The 23,039-nt window shown below is 36.9% G+C and overlaps 1 protein-coding gene across 1 annotated transcript; it reads right to left on the bottom strand.

Annotated features, from left to right (window-relative positions):
* Nucleotides 1-4,338: 4,338 nt before the first annotated feature.
* LOC134658764 (NADP-dependent malic enzyme) lies at nucleotides 4,339-22,380 on the bottom strand. The gene is made up of 13 exons (XM_063514408.1): nucleotides 22,245-22,380; nucleotides 17,362-17,536; nucleotides 16,145-16,303; nucleotides 15,003-15,184; nucleotides 14,704-14,884; nucleotides 14,365-14,493; nucleotides 12,444-12,626; nucleotides 11,442-11,664; nucleotides 9,940-10,082; nucleotides 8,786-8,956; nucleotides 6,454-6,577; nucleotides 4,691-4,892; nucleotides 4,339-4,439 (listed from the first exon to the last, which is right to left on the bottom strand). Exons 1-12 carry the CDS (start codon nucleotides 22,271-22,273, stop codon nucleotides 4,732-4,734), a joined length of 1,860 nt encoding a protein of 619 aa, XP_063370478.1. The 5' UTR covers nucleotides 22,274-22,380; the 3' UTR covers nucleotides 4,339-4,439; nucleotides 4,691-4,731.
* Between the last annotated feature and the right edge of the window lie 659 nt (nucleotides 22,381-23,039).

The raw sequence follows: 23,039 nt of genomic DNA, 5'->3' as shown, positions 1-23,039 counted from the left end.
ATGTTAATTTTGAAATCTGAATTCGCTTCTTATTTAATACCTAATCGGCTAATACATATAACGTATAAAATAAAACTACGTACGAGCTAAATGATAATCTTCATAGTTACTTTTTTTCTTCAGGTTTCTTTTTACTGAAAAAGAAAATAACATTAAGTAGGTAGAATTTACTTTTATCATCATTTAAAAGTAAATTCTACCAGCAAACATAAGAAAACAACTCAAAATTTGCTTGTGATTACTTTGCCTCATATGTAAATTACTGATAGCAAAGTGAAATTTTGCTATCCGTTTTTGAAGTGCAAAGTACGTAAGCCTTTCCGAGCTGGTGTGGCACGTGAAGTTGGTAATTAATTATACATGCAATATCTACTGACAAACAAAAGAAACCTACTTTATGTAATTATGAGCCACTTCATCGACGGTCTTTATTCGCACTTCAGACGCCTTTTTATATGTGAATACATCCGGAACTATTGGCTCGTACTTGTAGTTGAATATCCTTTTGAGCATGAAATCCTTCGTTTCTTCATCTGTTTTAGGTTTCGGTAAGAAAGAAGCGATACCTATAAAAATATATTTATGTTTAATGCAGTGACCACAAGCATAAAGAGACGCGCAGCGTACAGCGAAATCAAACTACGCACCTTTTAATATTAAACATTGACGAGTTTATGGGCTTTTCACAACTGTACGTATTAGGTACTTGGATAATCATTATCATTTCACGTCGTACGTCATTATTATAAATACCCCGAAAAATAGGTATGTTATACACATAGGCCTTGGCACACCGGCGTATATTATATCTACTTAGAGATGGGCGGGGCGCCGACCCCTAAAATGCGAAGTGTGTTGCCAGCCTTTAATATGAGAATACGCTCTTTTCTTGAAAGTTTGAAGGTCGTATCGGTCCAGAAATACCGCAGGCGGTAATTCATTCCACAGTTTAGCTGTGCGAGGGACAAAGTTTCTGGAGAATCCCACAAGGACTGCCAACCATCTAAGTGGTGGGGGTGAAAATGGATATGTTGTCGCGAAGGGTGATTGCGGAAAGAAGCGGCAGGGATAGCTAGTTGGCGCTGGAGTGCACGGCGCCACGCCGGGCTTTGGTCTGGCGGCGGCGGCGGTTATGGGCGCCGCGCCGACAGACCGCGGCGCCCATAGCTATATCTACTTTATAATTTAAAATAAACAAAAAATATACACCTCATACACAGGTACAAAATTAAACAACTATTATTGTTTAGAACATGTTTATTTAGTAACATCCATAATTGTATGCAACAATTTTCAACTATACAGACCTAAACAATAAACCTGCGATAAAATTGCAAAAGTAGTATACGTAAAATAATTCATAAAATTGATCTACACTACATCGCAATACTGTAAACAGGACCCTGGTCTAAGTCCGAAATGAATAATTGACGTAAAAACAAGTGAATGTTGCCTATGGCTGACTTCACCCCGTCTATGAAATATTGTTTTATTTTAATTCCTTGATGTCAATTACATGCAAACCGTCGTCGATGCCAAACAAATTCTAGAAAGACGTTCAGTTAAATAATTTTATCATACATCGTCACAGCAACATATCACTTTGTATCGACAGATACGAACCTAATTAAAAATAATAAATTATGACATTGCAATACTTACAAATACGTTAAAGAGGTAAATGTTTCGCCCTGCGAAGAACAAGTCTCACTGTTGTCAAATACTGAACATAAAAAATAATACTAAACGAAATCGGATTCGTAATTTTTAAAACTAACATGAATTTACTCTATACATTACGTGTATAACTACTGTTATAATGTATTTTCGTACGTAGGAATTAGGTTCCAGCACTTCTTGAATACGTTCATGAAAACTAAGTAGCAAGTGTGGAAGTAGGTTTTAAAACTTTTAAATGAGGCTAACTTAGTAGAATTCCTTGCTTAACTGCATATATGTATGACAGTTCAACATTTAATCACTTTTTTTGTTATAATATTGAGACCACTTGTGTATTTGAATCATATTACATATTATGCGTCTTGGTATTACTTGTAACACTGACTTTCAGTAAGGCAAACACTTTGGATACTTAATAGTCAATCTTAATCATTTAACTGAAAAATAAATAAATAGGTTAACTAAACATAAGTAGGTAAAGATGTATAAATTAAATAAATACTTAATAACAACAACAACGCGTTCGAGTAGTGGAGGAAATTCAATACATTATTTCATTAGTGGCATACCTGGCAGAAAACGACAAATCTAAATGTATACTTATTTACGAGTATGTGTTTTGTTGATTTCAACACCGAGAAAGGCGAGAAATAATAAGAATTTCCCCATTTTACCTTATTTTATTTTTTGGGTAGTGGGTCGAGACGAATGTAACATTAAGTAGTACATTTAAGTAATAAATTGTAGATATTTCTGGTGACATTTCGGTTCATATTTATTCTACGGTTTATAACTTGTTCTGTGGTTTATAATAATCAATAATCATTATCATGGTACAGTCGACGTCAAAGAGATCTTTACGACTAACGTTACAAAAAATTATTTACACGACTTTATTGTCATAGCATTTAGGTCGTGTAAACATTTTTTTGTTACTTTGGCTGTAAATTTCTCTTTGACGTCGACTGTACCTATTCATGAATACAAGTCAAGCATTACGTTTTCTGTTAAATGAGGCCATGATAATTACATTTACGAATGAATATTTATGTGGTGGTTGCCTTTAGATATATCACTGAATAAAGGAACATAAATATTTTCTGTCGATGGCGAAACTTGTAATAAAAATAAGAAAATGCATTAAACACATGACGACCTGCATTGTTTCACGACATTTTTTTATGCTGCAGTGACTAGAGTTTTATTTTTAAGGTCATATTTATTACCTATTGTTTTCATAACGCTCACAACATTCATCAGAATGAAATGTAATTTAACGATGAATTACTTATGTCACATAATCAATACATAATCGTAAAATGTATACAATTACACACATTCAAATAATATTAATTGTTTTACAAACGTGATTAGTTAATAGGTACTTAATAAATACTCAATAACATTCCATTTAGTCAAAAATAAAACAAGAATAAATTCTACATCCGATTTCAACTATTAACATGAAATACTAAGTACTTTTTGAAATACTATGTATATTGTTTAATATTATTATGTGTAATCGAAGCTGGTACGATTCCCATCTAGCGCGTTAATACAAATGTAATTAAATTATATATCTGTTTAAGTTTATTGTGTTTGATTTGTGTTACTTTAACACTTTGACTACCGAGAACCCGCCTGGTAAGCACTCGTAATGTTTGCTCAGATACCGGACAACCCGCCCAGCGGGTTGTTTTGTACGCAGATATAGACAACCGGTTTCTGGGGTAGTGCGCCGTTTTTTGCCCGGTTGCGAAAGTGTTAAAAGCGCCCTTCACGGTATCTATGACGTAAAGTAAGGTTTACTTATTTATTTATATGAGCCTAGTGTCCCACTGCTGGGAAAAGGCCTCCCTCCTCCCTTTCCACGTATCCCAGTCTTGAAAGTAAGGTTACCGCGAATAAAAAGTACTATAAACACTTTTAGTTCAATTATGGTCAAAATTATCGTGTCGATAACGACAACATAAAACGTTATTCATAGTCAGAGGAAAGCGTCTGACTTCGATAGGATCTTAACCACAGAACATATTAAAGAGGTTAGAACGGCTATCGCCCGCAGTTAGTATCGGAACCGGTGTCGCCGCTCGTTCCTCTCCACATTTCCATATTTCTCGCGCAACGGTAGTAAAAACTTGTGTGCCTAGTGAATGGATACGCCTCCTTTAGACAGATTTGATGTCTGGCTTCTTAATCTGAACGTTATTGTGGCGCAAAAGGCATGTTTACGTTTTTCGGTCAGCGCGGGCGAGTACTAGCATGCGAGCGTTTGCTCATAACCGGCGGCGACACGTACCCTGCTCGGATCGCCATTCTAACTTGTTCTGTGATCTTAACTAATGTACAGTGAGACACAAAATGGACCATTATAGACCATATTTCCTTGGAATAAATTAAATAACTGTGACTGGGATTAATAACTTAATTACCAGCGCGCTAGTGGGAATACGTACTTAGAAAGGCATCACGATACAATAATTATAAATACACATATTTGAACTTTTTTCCTAATACTACAAACTTCTGCAAGTGCTAGTATACATAGGAACAACTAGTTTACTACTTGAAAATAAATACTTACATATAAAGGTTAATTGTACTGGGTACTTTTTTTAAATTAGTAAATGGGTAATACTTTTCATGTAAGTCATTGGATATACGTACCGCATTTGCATTATTGATTCGCTATTGTCTTATTATTAAACTTAATGCTCATGCGAAACATGTTACCGAAAAGTCAGAGAAATGCGTTAGAGGGGTGGATCAACTATTTCTTGTTGTTATTCTGTCCGGTCAGCCAAGAGACAATAGTAGCATAGTTTGTTAGAAGACATTGTACGCCACCTTCTTCTGACACGCTTGGTAGACGACCCTCAATGGAAAGGGTTTATAAGTATCACAAAAAAGCGTGTTTGGTGAATTTAATGCCTAAAAATCAGGTTTTAAAGTGACCCAGGAGAACGTAACCATGGCAACGAGTGACAAGAAAAAGTTGATTCACCCAGAGATGACAAGTAAACCTGCTAGTTCATAACAAGTTAACCGTGTTTAGATGTTTTTGGGAACGGGTTGGATAGGTCGGACGTTGAAAGTTTCTTCGGGTTTCCACTGCCATACTTCCGGCATGGAGCTCTCGTAGTTAAAATCGTAGATTTGGCTTTCTACATGTTTGGAGAGGTCTTTTGGTTCTGGATACAGTGACGCTAAACCTGGAATGTAATGAGAGAGATATAGAAAAAAAAACAAGTACATACTTTAATATTCGACTAATATATACTAAAATCACTACATAGTATAAAACAAAGTCGCTTCCCGTTGTCTGTCTGTCTGTATGTCTGCTTAGATCTTTAAAACTACGCAACGGATTTTGATGCGGCTTTTTTTAAATAGATAATGATTCAAGAGGAAGGTTTATGTATAATTTGTTAACCCGTGCGAAGCCGGGTCGGGTCGCTAGTTTGTAATAAAGTATAAAATAAACATAATATTCATGTAAATCATTATCTACGCAATTTCTGTCATTTCATTATGACAACACGTTCGACTGATCTAAACTGCAATACCAAACAGTTACACTACGATCTACTCAACAAAAAAATACAAAAATAAGATTTTTTTTTTGGAACAAGTTACCAACAGACAAAAAACAAAACAAACCATTACATCCGGTAAAAAGTATCTTCACACACTGAGAAAAATGGCTAAAACACATTTTATAATAAGTAACAAAAACGATTTGAAATAGTTATTACAAAAAAAAATGTAGTACAGCCTGGCTGATGATTCGTTTTTAAAAGAGTTATATGCTTATATTTTCATATGGGTTATTAAAAAAAAAGTATTTATGAATTATATCAGTACGATAATTTGGTGTCTGCCAATAAATATTTAAGTTTGGTATTTATTTAACCTAAATTAGGCTAACATATGCAAAACGCTCATGAATACAATTTTAATGTTTATTTTATATACAATCAGCAGCAGAAGTTGCAAAGCGGGCTGGGTGTTCAAAATGATCTTGACGCGACTTTATTGTTAAGAGAATAAGGGTGTGTCAAGGTAATTTTGAACACCTCGCCCACTTAGCAACTTCTGCTGCTGACTGTACACAGTCAAAAGCGTTTATAACTACCTTAATAAAAAGAAAAATCACGTAAAAACTATCTCCTATAAATTTCAGGTAAACAGAATAAATAAATTTAAGGGTTAAAGTTGCTTTAGAAGTTTCAACTAATATTTGTGTATCCACAAAATCTGACACACGCGCTTCCATTGTGGCTAATTCCGTCATAGGGGCTATTCCGTCGTATATTTATTTAATTTTCAATCGTAGGAAAAAGTACCATTTGCTTTTGATTGCTGAAACTTAAAGCAAAAGCTGCTTTGTCAATGAATTTATCAATTTTGTTTGTTGTTCGAGAAAAACGCTAATGGCAGACGTGGCTCACTCCGCGATTTCATCGCTTTGCTACAGGTAGCTAAAAGTACATCCGTTCCACACCAATTTTGGTGGCTAGCCATAAGCCGCGGGTGGCGCTGTCGCCACCTAGCGGCCATATCTGTCCTGATCGTGACAGACGCGTTTTGTTAGAGAGTGAGTCTTCTGTACCTAGTACTATTATTTATTCTGTGCTAATGGACGGAATAGACGGAACTAGCCACATTGACCTTACATGGAACTAATACTATTGGAACAGAAAATAAAGAGTCACCCCTGTAACCATTTATTTTTATTTGGGGCATATTTATAATGAAATTCATTTCACGTACCTTCATCGTAAGCCATCTTGGAGACTTCAATTGCGATCTGAAGAGATACTTCTTTCACTTGGGACAGCGGCGGATAAATACGGCCAAGGCTCAAATCCTCCTCACTAACGAAGTTAGCTAGAGTCTGAAATGCAATAATAGTACATTATTGCAGACGCCGGGAAAGGGCAATTCGTGGATGAGTTTCGATTTTGTCGGACGACGCGAAGCGGAGTCCGACAAAGAAGACGAATCCACGAATTGCTATTCCTGCCGAGGCATATATAGTGCTTTTCTCCAAACATGCGAGGAAATAAAGTAAAACAATAAATATTTAAGCATCAAGCGTCACTCGAATCGAACCTTCACATCAAAAATGTCAAAAACAATTTCCCTCTTTAATTATTTTTTAAAAGTTAAAGGCACTTAAACTTATTGTGCCATTCAGTACCATTCAATTTTCGTTCAATTAATATAATTGTGCAATACAAAATAATAATTGTGCAATATAAGCTATATGAACACGGATGATATCCTTAAAAAAATATAAAAATAATCTTTGAATTTATTAAGCAGTATTCGCACGATCATACACGAGCACGATGGTCTTGTAAGAACGAGACATGTATGATCGTTTATCATACTATCTCACTCTATCCTATAGCTTGAAATGATAGCTGATCGGGTCGTGTAGACGCGGCCGGCGGCTACAATAATTGGCTGTTTGTGTTTTTTATTTTTAAAAAGTAAAAAACACTACAGTAATAAGTTATTACTGTATTGTTTTTTTACCTCCCGTCCGCTAGAACAGGACAGCGATAGTCTGATTTTTTTAAATTTGAGTTTGACAATAAGGAAGAACTTCCCGTTCTATTTTTGCTACAATAAAGTGAACATTTCCGAGCATATTGGAGAAATAGTACATTATTGCAGAGGCCGGGAAAGGGCAATTCGTGGATGAGTTTCGATTTTGTCGGACGACGCGAAGCGGAGTCCGACAAAGAAGACGAATCCACGAATTGCTATTCCTGCCGAGGCATATATAGTGCTTTTCTCCAAACATGCGAGGAAATAAGGTAAAATAATAATTATTTAAGCATCAAGCATGACTCAAATCGAACCTTCACATCAAAAATGTCAAAAACAATTTCCCTCTAAAATTAATTTTTAAAAGTTAAGGGCACAAAGTTATTCTGCCATTCAGTACCATTCAATATTCGTTCATTCAATATAATTGTGCAATATAGTTGGTCAAACCAATTTGTCAGTCAGTAAGAACCAGGAAAACTATACCCATCCTTTTCTTTTGGGTACTAGTACTAGTGTAAGACAAAGATAGAGTCGGACCAAGAAAAGTCTGCAGCAGATTTGATAGCCCCCGCAGTGCAAGTGTTTATTTATACGTCATAATTTCATAGAAGTTTGACGTTTAAAATAACACTTGCCCTGCGTGGCCTATCAAATCCGCTGCAGACTTTTCTTGGTCTGACTCTAGTATGATTCTCTCTGTCTATGTTTGAAATGAGAAAGTCCTTTGACAAACTATATAAACTTTATGTACACGGATGAGATCCTTAAAAAAATATAAAAATAATCTTTGATTTTATTAAGCAGTATTCGCACGATCATACACGAGCACAACGGTCTTGTAAGAACGAGACAAGTAAGGTCGTTTATCTTACTCTCTCACTCTATCCTATAGCTTGAAATGATAGCTCATCGGGTCGTGTAGACGCGGCTCGCGGCTTTAATAATTGGCTGTTTGCGTTTTTTATTTTTAAAAAGTAAAAAACACTACAGTAATAAGTTATTACTGTAGTGTTTTTTTCATTCCCGTCCGCTAGAACAGGACAGCGATAGTTTGATTTTTTTAAATTAGAGTTTGACAATAACGTAGAACTTCCTGTACTATTTTTGCTACAAAAAGGTGAACATTTCCGAGCATATTGGAGAAAATAAAATATTACATAATTAACTAATACATATACAATGATATTACTCATAATCATAACTCTCTGCAATGATGTTTCACTCAATGTATACCTACGCCGCAGTACTCGAAAACATGTGCAGTGCACGAGTTGCAGTCGCCGCGAGCACTCGAGCCTGAAGAAGGACCCCCGAAGGGCCCGAAACATGTCGCCAATAGCGACTAAAAATTCAAGTGAGTGGAACCGTTGTTGTCTAAACAGTTTAAAATATGTCTCACGAAAGTTTAATATCGATTACTCGAAAACAATTAAAAACGTCATGTCTGACTAACGCATCAGCAGCAGCATCGCAGTCATGGGTGGCTGATGAATGAATTCATTCATAATTCAGTCACGTAGTTTTGCGAGTGGGCTGTACATACCCTGGCAGCGGTGAGGAACATAGCCTCGGGTATGTGGTGCGTCTGTGTGGCGATGACTCCGAGCGCGACGCCCGGGAAGATGTACGAGTTGTTGCCCTGCCCCGGGAGGTACTCCTTGTTGCCGAACTTCACTGGAGGGAACGGCGAGCCGGACGCGAACACACATTTACCCTGCAACGATATATTTGCGAGTTTTTATTCCCTACGCTGATATCAGTGTACCTAACAATAGTTACTCTAAAAATAAAACTTCAATATAAAAATAATTATCATAAATTGTTTAAATACTGTAGAATATTTAGTGTATATGATAAAGCAAAACTTGCTGTGATATTAGAATATAAACACTTATTGGGGCAGCTGGACAGGTATAAAAGACCCTCCCACCTCCGGACCCTAACCAATGAACCATACTTTAAAATACCTAATAGCACCAATGAATATGGGAAAAGGCTCTGGTCAATATACCTACCTAATATCCTGAACAGCTTACCCAAACAAGTAGTAGAAACTTTAGAAAAATATCCTGATAAAGCAAAGAGTACACTTAAGAAAGCACTGATTAACATGAATTAATGTAAGATATAACTAGTATTAACATGTAAGCACTAACTAACTGTAACAAAACAATATAAGTTTACATATAATTAAGGCTAAGGTTAGTTTAAATAATCTCCAAATATAGAGATTGTAACTGAGATTGATTGTACAACTAACCTCTTGATTGTAAATAAACAGATTTTTTTTTTACACAGTTTATTACCTACAGAGTTACTGGTTTCTGTTACTTGGTAATTTACCACTAGCTTTTCGGTAAAGGAAAACGTCGTAAGGAAACCTGCATACCAGAAATTCGAAAGGTGTATGACTGTATGTGACCCAACCCGCATTGGACCAGCGTGTGTACTATAGCCTAAACCGTAGCCTAGCCGTTTTGTCGATTAAATAACTAGTGTTTAGTTTTAAGTTTATAAAATACATATGTATGTTAATCTGTAAGGTATTTGTAATATGGGCCTTGTTGCCTGATTTAAATTTCTAAATAAATAAATAAACCCTGTCGCGCATGAGAGTAGGCCTGTGCCCAGCAGTGGGTCATATATAGGCTGAATCATTATTAATTCTTAGTTAGGCTTATTAAAAAATGTTCTCACATCAGTATTGTCATAAGCCGCCTGCGCGGTGCACTCCGCTTTGCTCGTGGGGTTCGACAGCGCGAATATGACGGGCCTATCGGTGTTCTTCGCCATCTGCTTCAGAATCTCCGTCGTGAACGCCCCGCCCGACGTCGAGCAACCTGGAATGGTTATAGACGAGTATTAAATTTACGTACCGTAAAACTTCCCAACTATAGTCTAAAGCTCGGGAAACTATGGTCCAAAATTAACCGTAATTTTTTCGTTCAGGTGTGTCTTTTACTGTTAGGTCTAAGGCAAAGTATGTTTATAAATGAAAGAAAAAAGTCGTTGTAAACCAAAAGGAACATTGGTATTGATACTTTTCCCTTTGAACTTGTGGACCGTAGTGGCAGTATTGGACTATAGTTGGGAGGTTTTACGGTACACCCTTAGGTATTCTGATTATTCAAGGCACTTCAGTTTGACTGACTTCTAAGATGTCAACAAACCAAAGCGCCAGTTGTTCTGAATTTACACATCAATGTAAGACATCGCTTAGTCTATTAGCCACGCTCTAGTTCATAACAAAGATGTCTTACACCTGTATTGACACAACTTATTAAACAGGTAAGGGTATGAAATGAAAGGTATTAAAATAAAATGTCTGTATATCAATGATAACGGCGCCATCCACTTCAGCTGACAATCTTGTGGCAACAATATTTTACACTACCTTATTATTCCTTTGTATGTTTTACAGTATGACATTTATTTAACTGTACTAAACCGAAATAATAGCGGCAAAATCCAGTTTCCAATCTACCTCACCTAGATGCAAACTAGATTTTTTTATTTTCTCACTATTTGCCAGCACTATTTTAAAATTACGTGGGTGTATCTAATATTGGATGGATGTGGATGTATAATATTTTTACCAAAGTTTCTAGATAAAAGGCAGCGCGCGCCGTTGCTATTTGTAAACAGTTCCGTCAATTCCAAGAGCCTTACAGATAATTCTGATTTTATTAATCATACCAACTATCTAGACACCTGACAACATCCTATGATGCGGCCTGCTGCTCCGTGAGTTCCGTCATTCCTTTTACATTTGTAATTGAATGATACACACCGATAAGACAGCTAGGCTTGATCTTAGCGACAGCGGCCGCGAACTCCATCTCCGGCTCGATGTTTTTGCCGAACGCGGTCGCGTGAGCCGGCACTCCGCCCTCGCGCTTCGTGGACAGTAGCCCGTCGATGTCGAACATGTACACGCGGTCGCTCGCCTGCTGCTCCGACATTCCCTTTTACATTTGTAATTGAAGATACACACCGATAAGACAGCTAGGCTTGATCTTAGCGACAGCGGCCGCGAACTCCTTCTCCGGCTCGATGTTTTTGCCGAACGCGGTCGCGTGAGCCGGCACTCCGCCCTCTCGCTTCGTGGACAGTAGACCGTCGATGTCGAACATGTACACGCGGTCGCGCGCCTGCTGCTGCGTCACTCCCTTTTACATTTGTAATTGAATGATACACACCGATAAGACAGCTAGGCTTGATCTTAGCGACAGCGGCCGCGAACTCCTTCTCCGGCTCGATGTTTTTGCCGAACGCGGTCGCGTGAGCCGGCACTCCGCCCTCGCGCTTCGTGGACAGTAGCCCGTCGATGTCGAACATGTACACGCGGTCGCGCGCCTGCTGCTCCGACAGACCTTCTTGCATCATCGCGGCGACGGTCAAGTTTGCGATGCCGTTGGCGGCCTATACGCAAAGAGTAGGCAGTTTATTATTGCGCAAATTCAAAGAAATATCTTAAGTAAACTCCTATTTTCAAAGCATGATCTTATTGGAAAAAAAATGTATTGTTAGTAAGTACTTCATCCGAATATGCGAATTTTATGCAATTTTTATACGATAAATACATTTTTAACAAGCTTAAATATGAAAAATAACAGATTAGTAAGATTAAAACGATCATGCGAATCTAATAATAAATACACAAGTATCGCCAATTCTATGCTATTTTACAAATGACGGAACTATTGACTTTCCGCCTTTTTTGCTTGTCCGCGGCCTTGATACTATTATCACTTAAGCGTGAATTCTGTGGAAATCTGAAACTTTCGTGCCTCAAAGGAGCTGTTATTAAACAAGAATGTATACTGGGCGATACATAACTAACCCTTTTACGCTTCACTATAGGTACTTATAGACGAATTAAGTTAGTTACAAATTAAAAGTTCATATAGCGAAAGCACTGAAAAACATGAGGAGCATCAATGTGCACTTATACCGGTACGTCCCCAAGCATTCAAGAATTCGTACTGTTCAACGCAACATTGTTTGCGTGTACTTAGGTAAGGGATGTAGTGATGTGATAGGAAGCCTATCAAGATTGCATAAGCTCGGAAAATTAGGACAATTGCAATTATGACCAGGAGACCTAGGGGTACGATCATCGGCAACAAAATAATAAAGACATTTAGCCTTGGGTAAAACAGGTCATGGTAATTTTATTCTTAGAATACATTTAAACTTACAGAGCCAGCGCCAAGGAACATATAGATGTTCTCGCTGAGCTTCCGCTTGGTGATGCGCACGGCGGCCATCAGACCCGCAACAGCCACGCTGGCCGTGCCTTGGATGTCGTCGTTGAACGTGCAGTACTTGTTGCGGTACTTCTCTAGCAAGCGCCCTGCGTTCAGAAGGGCGAAGTCTTCAAACTGAAATACATTCGTTGCTTTACTATACGGTGCCGTACCAAAGCGTCTTACAGGACGCTAATTTATAATGCTACAAGTTGCAAGTTTACAAAGTCTTACTGACAACACTGGACCAAACGCATTAATCTAGCTGGCGTGTGCGTATGTGGGTTACTAGTCATTTTCGGATTGATTAAACGGTGTGATAGCTATAGCTTAGCAGAATATCGATAGAGTATATTTCTCTATTTAAGTTGTGTTCGCGCATATATTTGATAAGATAATTATTACTATTATTAGTATCGGCTATTTTTGAAATACTATCAAAAACAGTAACAGAAATCTAAATAAAAACTCTGCTAATCCTGGGAATCTAAATTTCACTCAATATAAACAAATAAATACTAATTAAACGTTATATAATTGTCAACTGATAACGTTATCATACGAAGTTTTAAGTTTTATGGCGTTATTTATAAGCCATTACTCGATTAGCTATTAATCGTTTGTCTTATTCTGTCAATAACTTGTGCACCTTTATAAGAAAGGGATAGAACATCAATTAACTAGTTGAGGCTTGTACAGTTTTATGAATAAAAGGGTTAGTTTCTACGGAAGTTTTAAATTGTCTTGAATTTGGCTTCGATAAGGGTAACGTTTCTTTAATTTTATCTCTAAAAATATTTTTGTTATGACGTCAAACAAAATACTTAACATGCATAACTTATCTTATAGATTATCAAGTATTACAATCAGCGCCGTCCAGGTAAACAACAACTTATTCGGATAACATTATATATATATATATATATCATGCTTATCATTATCGCAACGATTGAATCTACACGTTATGTAAACAAATCACCTGCAAAGTCATATCAGTAACTGAAGATAAACTGTTTATCTTTCATTATTATTTGAAAACATGCTCTGAATCAATAGCGTAAAGTTTAAATTCGGTCATTACCATCTGTCATAGCGTGAATGAACGTTTATGTAACATCCTTTGCAGTACGTCATTCTTTATTACGTTAGTCAGACCATCCAGCACGCTTTATTTGGTTTAAATATTAGATACGCTCCGGTAATGTTTGCACATACTCCACATGACACGTGGGGAAGATTGTATCGGAACTCGCTCGTCTAAGGATAGACCAATTTAAAAGACCATGTTCAGAAAAATATCGTTAGACTTTGTCTGCACCTCACGAGTGGTGCCAGAAAAGCATTATGCATTATCCGACTCGTAAGCTTGCCTTTTGATGCTTTCTTCCGGATGGGAGGATGGGACTATACATACATTAGAAATTTGTTAGGGAAATGAACCGAACTACCAAGGACACCTGGCGTAAGACATGCTACGTGACTATGACTAATCTACCTTGCGTATTCGAATGTTATAATAGGTATAAATTGTATTCCAAGACCGTAGTTGAATTAAATACCTACACGGTTGGACGAAATCGGTTCGATAGAATATAATTCCGATTTATTCCAAATGTATGTCTTAAATAAAATCTTTAAACCATTTCATGTCTTTATGATTTTTTACATTTTTAATAAGACAACAATCTCACCGTAATTGAACCAAGACCGTTATTGTCTATTATTATACACAAGTAGCGTGTATTTTTATTTCTTTATCAGTTTTCGTATTTAGCGACATAGCCGCCAAATTATGTATCTATACATTTGTGCTTCTATATGTATATATATCGCTTTTGTTCGCAGACAGTGATCGAATTTAGCTATTACTCACCTGCAGCAGAGTATTTTGTCCGTATTTCTGGACACAGGCTTCCATGAATTCGTCGATAAAATCGTCATACTCCTTGCCACGTACACGTTTCTGTCTCAGACCGATGTAAAGAGGGTCTTCTAGGAGGTCCTATAAAAACAATTTATAAATAACTGGTACAAAACTTCTGTTTAGTTTAGGTAGTATTCAGTCTGTCTTGAAGATATATAGATAGATTTGTCAGAGGACTGACTACTCGTACTAAATGTTTCAATTATCGTCACCTCATAAAACGGATCAGTCAATTGCACCCTAGATCAGTTTGTACGAGTATATTCTAAAAATAGTTCAAACAGGTACCTGGTTGTTAGTTCCAACGTCCAACGTGATAGGCAAGCACTGATGAGGTTTAATGCCCGCTAGGGCAGTGTAAAGTGACAGCTTGCCCACAGGAATGCCCATGCCGTAGGCTCCAAGGTCACCGAGACCTAAGATTCTTTCACCGTCAGTGAATACAATGGCTCTGACGTCTGGTTCCGGCCTAAAATAATCAGGAATTTTCTTTTATATGTAACCCTTTGATACCACCCGCTTATTCATTAGACTAAACGAGTGTGGTCCTTATCTCCAGTAGTAAAAGTTAACGTTACTTCACTTACCAGTTTTTAAGGATGTTGAAAATATGTCCTTTATCGTTTATTGTAATAAACAGACCTCTAGGTCTTCTGTAGATGAGGCCAAACCTCTGGCAAGCTAAACCCACGGTCGGTGTATAGACAATCGGCAGGTATTTCTCAACGTTCTCCGAGAGAAGCCGGAAGAAAAGCTTCTCATTCCTGTCCTGCAATATTTTAAAACCACTGTTTAAGGGGTTTCTAGACGGACTAACAATATTAACATCTTTTTATGTCCAATCGATATGAATTCCAAAGAGTGTTTTAAAATGATAATCGAAATTTAAAACAAACTTCACAATAGATAACAATTTTAGATTTTTCAATTGACACCAAAAGTATGTCAAGTAAGTATGGAAAGTGTTTTTATGTAAAATGTTTTTCGTGATAAATTACATTTCTAACTATCCCTATTCGTGTCTAGTTATTGTAGTTGACGAGCAGTTGGTAGATAAATCGTAAATACACAATTGTCAACAAATGCGGTATTATGTAGCTATTACCATAAACATCGATTAAATACTTAACTGTAATTGGTTCTGGGTTCCCTTTACCATATTATAAACTTCAATAGGTAGATTGACGATAATGTTATTGGTTACCTAACTGTTAATAAAGTAAGTATCTAAGTGAGTAATAAATCAGTTTTTTCCTCCACCGCAATATCTACTTGTTTATGTACCTATTCGTGCATTTATTATTGTTTATTGTAAATGTATGTCAACGTTTTAAAATAAAGAGTGTGTTGAGCAGGAAGGTAAATAAAAAATAAATTATCTCAGCATGGCATGGTGTCGCATATCATTGATATAAGATATTCGTCCTATGATAGACATTCCAGGTAATAGTTTATGTAATACTTTATTTAGTCTATAAATGATAAAATAAACCTTTAAATGATACATTATGCCAGAGGTGCCAAAAAACCGCAATTCAATAATAAATAACGTAACTCAATATCAAATTAATCGTCCAATGATTGTCATAAGCATACCATGGACTTCGTTGCATAGTACCCACACCGTTGTTTAATATAACAACCGCACAACCGTTAGCTCTCCTACCACCGTGGCCATTCCTTAAAAACAAAATGATAAAGTAATGGTACCTTGATCACTCTTAGTCACCTGTAACTCGACGAGGTAGAGGTATTTGTTCAAATTGTCTTCGTATCTGTCTATAGAAATCCTGCAGATATCCAGTTGTTCTTCTTGCGTTTTGAACTTGGCAGCTAAGAGGCCATGGATGCCGAGATATTGCCGTTCTTCTAATGTGAAGGCGAGACCCTAGAAGAAAGCAAACATATATCTAGTCTTAAATTACTTACGTTGACCGTTTAAATGTGCTAGCAATTGTATACCTACCCAAAACTCTATTTATTGGGAATGTAGGTAGGTAGGTACGTACAATTTGTTAAAATAATATATGCGCAGTTTTTGAGTTTATCGGGAACATACATACACACCAACAGACAGACTCGGCGGGGGGCTTGGTTTTATAAGATGTAGTGAGTACAACGTAATCTTTTTTCGATACATAAAAGTCATATACGAGATAAAGATAGAGTTCATATACGAGTATCTAATATAGGCAATATCTTTTCTTGAGAGTGCATTACATTGCATTGCAGCGCTAAAGTTAAATTTTTGTAGTTATTAAAATGTCAATCCTGATAATAATGATTCCAAACTAGAAAATGTCCATTTTAAGCATTCTCTAGTTCCGCCTAAATAGTCAATTATGAAGTTACGTGGACCTCTACCTATATTAAAACCAAGGTCAGGACGAGTTTTATTTTAAGACAGACTTCATTAAGTTAAAACCAATGAAACGTAACGTAACACAATATGCAATTCTCCAAAGAATATCAAACTTTAGACGTAAAATGCATGAAAACAGTAAATGAACATGAAGTCAAAGTGAAAAGGCCTCATAATCCTTCTAAACGCCTCATTTAAAGGTAGAACTAAGTTCACGTCCTCAGACACCCTTGACTACGATACTTAGGAACGAACGTAAGGGAAGGGCACATAGGGATAGACTGGTAGATACGGTTTTACATTAAATTTACGTTCATGTCTCGTGTTGAATTATAAGACACCTATCATTGTTCTAGTGGTATCTTCTACATCAAGTGGCAGACCTTTATCATGATTCATGAGTTTTGTTGTCACGCGATAAATCGTAAGTATTTATTACCAACCGATTTTAAAAAGTGACTCATTTACAAAGAAAAACCTTAATTCGGGTAATGATGTAAACTTTATAGCCCTCTATCCAACCTATTTCTACCTATATTCCTACAGACTCAACTTCCTGGTTTATAGATTGGTTTCGAACTCACCTTATTAAGACGAGGGTCTTTTAGATGATCTATTCCTCGAACCATGTTGGGGCACAATATGTCCCCGGTGACTTCGTGATGGGCCCGGATCGGGGAGGAGCAGTCGCCGATGGCAGGGCATTTCGCTAGAGCTAGTGCAAGCACTCTATTGGGAACACATGAGGTTGTGGTGTGTCTGCAACAAATAATATACAGTAAGTTCTGGCATAATAAGAACATCGAAAATCCTGTTTTAGATAAAGTGTATCACTTCTATGTCAATATACATATCTATTTAGAGAACACTCAGAATGTCCTGCAACTATACATAATAATAGAGCAGCAAAGTAAAATGCCTTTCATCCTCTTCTCAATAAATAAGTGAATCTTTTCCATTAATTTTTACATGCCAAAGTTAACAGTACAACTATTAATAAATTGCTATTGGTAGCCATGTGCATTTAATTATAAGGAGAACAAAAAATTTCACTTATTTGCTCGGGCGCTCTCAGTTCACGACTGCTCCGAGCATTTAAGTAGCTTTTACTGGCGGCTTTAGTCAGAAATCTATAACTAGTCATTCGTATAAATCTCCCAAAAAAAGAAACGTCTGAGTTCGAATATTGCGCTCAAACCAAATCAACATTACACTAAGTATAGTTTGTTTTTAGGGTTCCGTAGCCAAATGGCAAAAAACGGAACCCTTATAGATTCGTCATGTCTGTCTGTCTGTCCGTCTGTCCGTCTGTCTGTCCGTCCGTATGTCACAGCCACTTTTCTCCGAAACTATAAGAACTATACTGTTGAAACTTGGTAAGTAGATGTATTCTGTGAACCGCATTAAGATTTTCACACAAAAATAGAAAAAAAACAATAAATTTTTGGGGTTCCCCATACTTCGAACTGAATCTCAAAAATTTTTTTTCATCAAACCCATACGTGTGGGGTATCTATGGATAGGTCTTCAAAAATGATATTGAGGTTTCTAATATCATTTTTTTCTAAACTGAATAGTTTGCGCGAGAGACACTTCCAAAGTGGTAAAATGTGTGTCCCCCCCCCTGTAACTTCTAAAATAAGAGAATGATAAAACTAAAAAAAATATATGATGTACATTACCATGTAAACTTCCACCGAAAATTGGTTTGAACGAGATCTAGTTAGTAGTTTTTTTTTATACGTCATAAATCGCCTAAATACGGAACCCTTCATGGGCGAGTCCGACTCGCACTTGGCCGCTTTTTTTTTTAGTATTAGAAAGAAGTTAAGCGATCTTGATGACATGTCTTTTAATTGAAAAACGCTTATTAAAAATCAGTAACTATTACTTATGAAAGCAGAAGAATATAAATGATCGTGTTAGATTCATATTTATTACATATTTGCTGTGACTTATTTTTAAAACGTGTTTTTCAATTATTCAATTAAAAGACACATCAAGATTGTTTACCTTATTTCTAATGCTAAAAAAACCGGCCAAGTGCGAGTCGGACTCGCGCACGGAGGGTTCCGCACCATCAACAAAAAATATAGCAAAACAAACAAAAAAAACAAAGCAAAAAAACGGTCACCCATCCAAGTACTGACCCCGCCCGACGTTGCTTAACTTCGGTCAAAAATCACGTTTGTTGTATGGGAGCCCCACTTAAATCTTTATTTTATTCTGTTTTTAGTATTTGTTGTTATAGCGGCAACAGAAATACATCATCTGTGAAAATTTTAACTGTCTAGCTATCACGGTTCGTGAGATACAGCCTGGTGACAGACGGACGGATGGACGGACGGACGGACAGCGGAGTCTTAGTAATAGGGTCCCGTTTTTACCTTTTGGGTACGGAACCCTAAAAACGAACTATAGTGGCTCATTTAAGTTCTTTAAAGAGATGAATTATAACATGATTGGCTTCTTTTTAAAATAATTACCGACTACGAGGAGTACCTCTCTAAAATTCTATTCTGTTCTATAAGACCGCGTTCTAGGCTACTAACGTGATAAACACACAAACATAATTATGTCCTTACGGAGATTCGAAATCGGTATCCACTGCTTCGTAGGCGGGGAGGGTCACTACCGACTAGATACCGTCTATAGGAACCTTTCTAAAACCTAACCTACGTGCTATCTCCGGTGTAGGTAAGTTCCAATAGTTATGCATAGTTGGAAATTTAAATAAAAAAGGGCAAACGTATACCTATTACACTATATTATTAGTGTAAAATTTTCCACTCCACAGGTGGGTATAACGTTTCGTGACGAGATGTCGCGGTTTGAAGGCGTTCCTCAAATTAATGCGCGCCAAATTTTTTCGTTGGCGAATTGTTTACGTTGTTGCGCTCGAGCCAAGTCATAGCGGCATACTCATAATTATCGTGGATGACGTGGATCAGTTTATAAACGTCACTCACTATAAAGGGCTCCACTAACCTTGCAACAATTCGCATACGATTTTCGATCTATTACCGACGAAGTACGTAGATGCAACAAACTCAATCAATTAATCAAATGCTGCAATCTATCAAAAAGGTGCTGCAAGGACCATGGAGCCCTTTAGGCCTACGGAAGTACGCGCTTGAAGGGAAGAGGGCAGACCGCTCGGCGGCGCGTCGACATGGCCATAAAACCGCCTAAAACATTGATTGCAAATGCACCCGCGTCGACGTGGTTGTTAAAGCGGGTCACTCACACACCTGCCGCAGGGGCAATACCGGTCGCACGGCGGTCGGGTCGGAGCAATTTTAGGCTGTTTTCTACACACTAGCCTGCCACTCAGTGTGTAAGTGATAGTCCCGCTGAATGCACGTCGATTAGAATAGCTCCTGTGTTATCAAAGCAGTCGGTAGTCGCCAATGAACTGACTGGAATTGCCCCAATCGTACTACACATGTAACAACCTAGCAGTGCGGTAGATACAATCTAGGGAGCTAGGAAGGTCTTGCGCCCCTGCCGCCCCGCTGCAGGCCCAATCTAAAAATTGCCCCTGCTTCTCTACACACATCACAATTAAGGAGGCAATTAAAGGTCCAATTCCAATATTGCCCCTGCGGCAGGTGTGTGAGTCGCCCGCTTTAAGTTGTTAAAGCACCCTGCCCATGCGTTTTCCACTAATGACAGTAATGACTATATCCTGCATTCAACTAGCAATTGTAAATGTATAACCACTACAGTGTGCTTTACGTAATTAATCATTTTAGCACACTATACCTACCACCTAAATGTATAAAGGAGCGTTTAGTACTACAGTATATTATTGTTGCAGCATGATAAAAGGTGTAAACATTATTATGCAAATCAAACATGAGCTTCTGGCTATTTTAATTCTGAATAATATTTTATTTTAATTCTAAATAATATTTGACATAGACCTACTATACAATACAGTACTATAGACTAGACATAAAATTGCCTACAATATTTTTTAACTTATACAGGTCAAATTAAATCTTTAAGAATCTGTATAAAAATCTTGTAGATTTTGTTTACAAGATAGGATTATAAATAAATGTGCATAATCCTATCTTGTTTATTTACAAAATACACACCCCACTAAGACAAAGAATGACATATTATAAAAAGTGTCATTATCATCAAACAACCTTCTAAAATAGATTTCTTATCAGAATAACAAATCTTATAGTAAACATTGTTGTGTATATGTAGGTAAACAGAGCACACAGTTTAAAAATGTCAGTTTCATAGCTACTATAGTTATTTCAAAGCACAGTGAATGGTTGCCAGCTCAATAAGTTTGGGACTAGCTATTAATAAACAGTAGCCACTGGCAGCAATATTCGCCAATCATCATTAATACTCATTTGGTTTTCTAATATAAGTTTGCATTAGTTATTAATACTATGTCACCAGTTGAGTTTTTCAGATTTGGTAATTTCGTCACTTTTTATGTGTATTATGAAACTCAAAAGAATTAATTTATTTCGATTTTACATACAATAGGTGGCTCTATTCACAGAAGAGGTCTTAACTTAGTGGAATGGATCTTATGGAACATTTGTGCATTTTTATATTGTTGGTTAAAGCACCTAACAAATTGAATGGCCAACAAAAGCATCTAGCAATGCTCCTCATGAAAAAATCTAAAGATCCTATTACATTTTTAGCAAATAGTTGATCTAATCACTCAGATTCGCCATTTACAAATTTGATGTATTTATCTTAATAAATTGCTATATGGGTTGCAAATAATAATAAATACCCAATTTAATTACTAGCACAAACTTTATAATAACTGTACATAGAATAAGGCTATACTTTTTTTACCAGCAGTGAGGCTGTACTACAATTTTATTCACATTCTAATTCATAAAGTGGTGCGTAACTTGTACATATTTAAATATTGCTTAACAAATCACTGGTGGCAAATGGCCTAAAGGAATTAGACAAACATTTGTTAAAAAATATTATACCACACCTAAAAAGCAGCAATATTATTTTAAATTAAAAAACAGGTATACAATGATATTGATGGAAATGGATCAAACAAAATAACAGAATACTGCAAATAAGTGAAACAAAAATTATGTGAATACTCTAAGCTAAGTTCATAGTGTTGAAGCTTTAACTGCAGTCCTTTTTCAGCAACAAGATAGTCAAATCGGTCTCGAGGAACAACTCTTAAACAAGTGTCTCAGAGTAGTTTTTAAATACGCGAACTCGATAACTGAAGGCAAATTGTAATTGATAATTGTGTATAAAATCGACTCCTACTACACAAACGTTGTTGCCCTCTGTAGTCACTCTGCACGTAAAGCTTACTAAGATACAAAAGCCAAAAAACAACTCATCTAAAAGACCAATAAATATATCGTTTCGCTTGTGACAATTTTATTCATAAATTCGATAAATACAACTGTCAAGTTATGTAAACTCCAAATTAAAATATACTTACAACAATGATCTTGGGAGTGTGGAAAACATTGCGAAATTATTGCTTCATCTACAATTTTGAGAGCCTAATGAAAATTTACGATTTCTTCCCGTCTTTTAAGCACTATTTATTAGAATAATTGAAACGCCCTCCATGCGTTAATGGCAGTGATGACTGATTATAATATGATATGACATGACAGGCGAGGCACAGCACAGGCGTTATATGACCTTCAAAATGTCTATGGAATTCATAGACAAAATGTTAACTTTTAATAGATGGGCGTACCGGACTACAAGATTTGGTACGGTCCGAGGCCTGTTCGATCGAGTAGCATATGTTTTCAATATGCGAGAACGATTTTCGATTATTTGATGTTGGCGTTTAGTGATTAATAATTATATTCTCTTTGGTTGGCGTGGCGGTTGACCCATACGTAGTATGATAGTATCTTCTTAAGGCCCCACCCAGTACACAATGAGCCATCGCCGGCCACTCCAAGGGGCGCAGCCATGCGGTAGAATGAGATAGCAATATCACTTGCTCCCTCTAACGCATAAATGCGTCCCTTAGAGTGGCCGGCGATGGCACATTGTGTACTGGGGCCTTGGTAATAAGTTGGTGCGGAAAGAGAAGAGCATACACAACCCAATACATACCAAATTCACACTGAGTATTATATTCTTTGATTCATACGCCCTTCATGAAATTAAGTAAGGTGTGTAAGCCGCTTTAATCTATATCATTGTCCGTAATTATAAGGTCGCGCATTATTTTGGCTGTGCATTATTGAGTCCGTTTAAAAAAAATGAAATT

The sequence above is a fragment of the Cydia amplana genome, chromosome 2, assembly GCF_948474715.1.
Source record: "Cydia amplana chromosome 2, ilCydAmpl1.1, whole genome shotgun sequence".
NCBI lineage: Eukaryota > Metazoa > Arthropoda > Insecta > Lepidoptera > Tortricidae > Cydia > Cydia amplana.
This window is presented reverse-complemented; position numbering and strand designations above follow the sequence as displayed.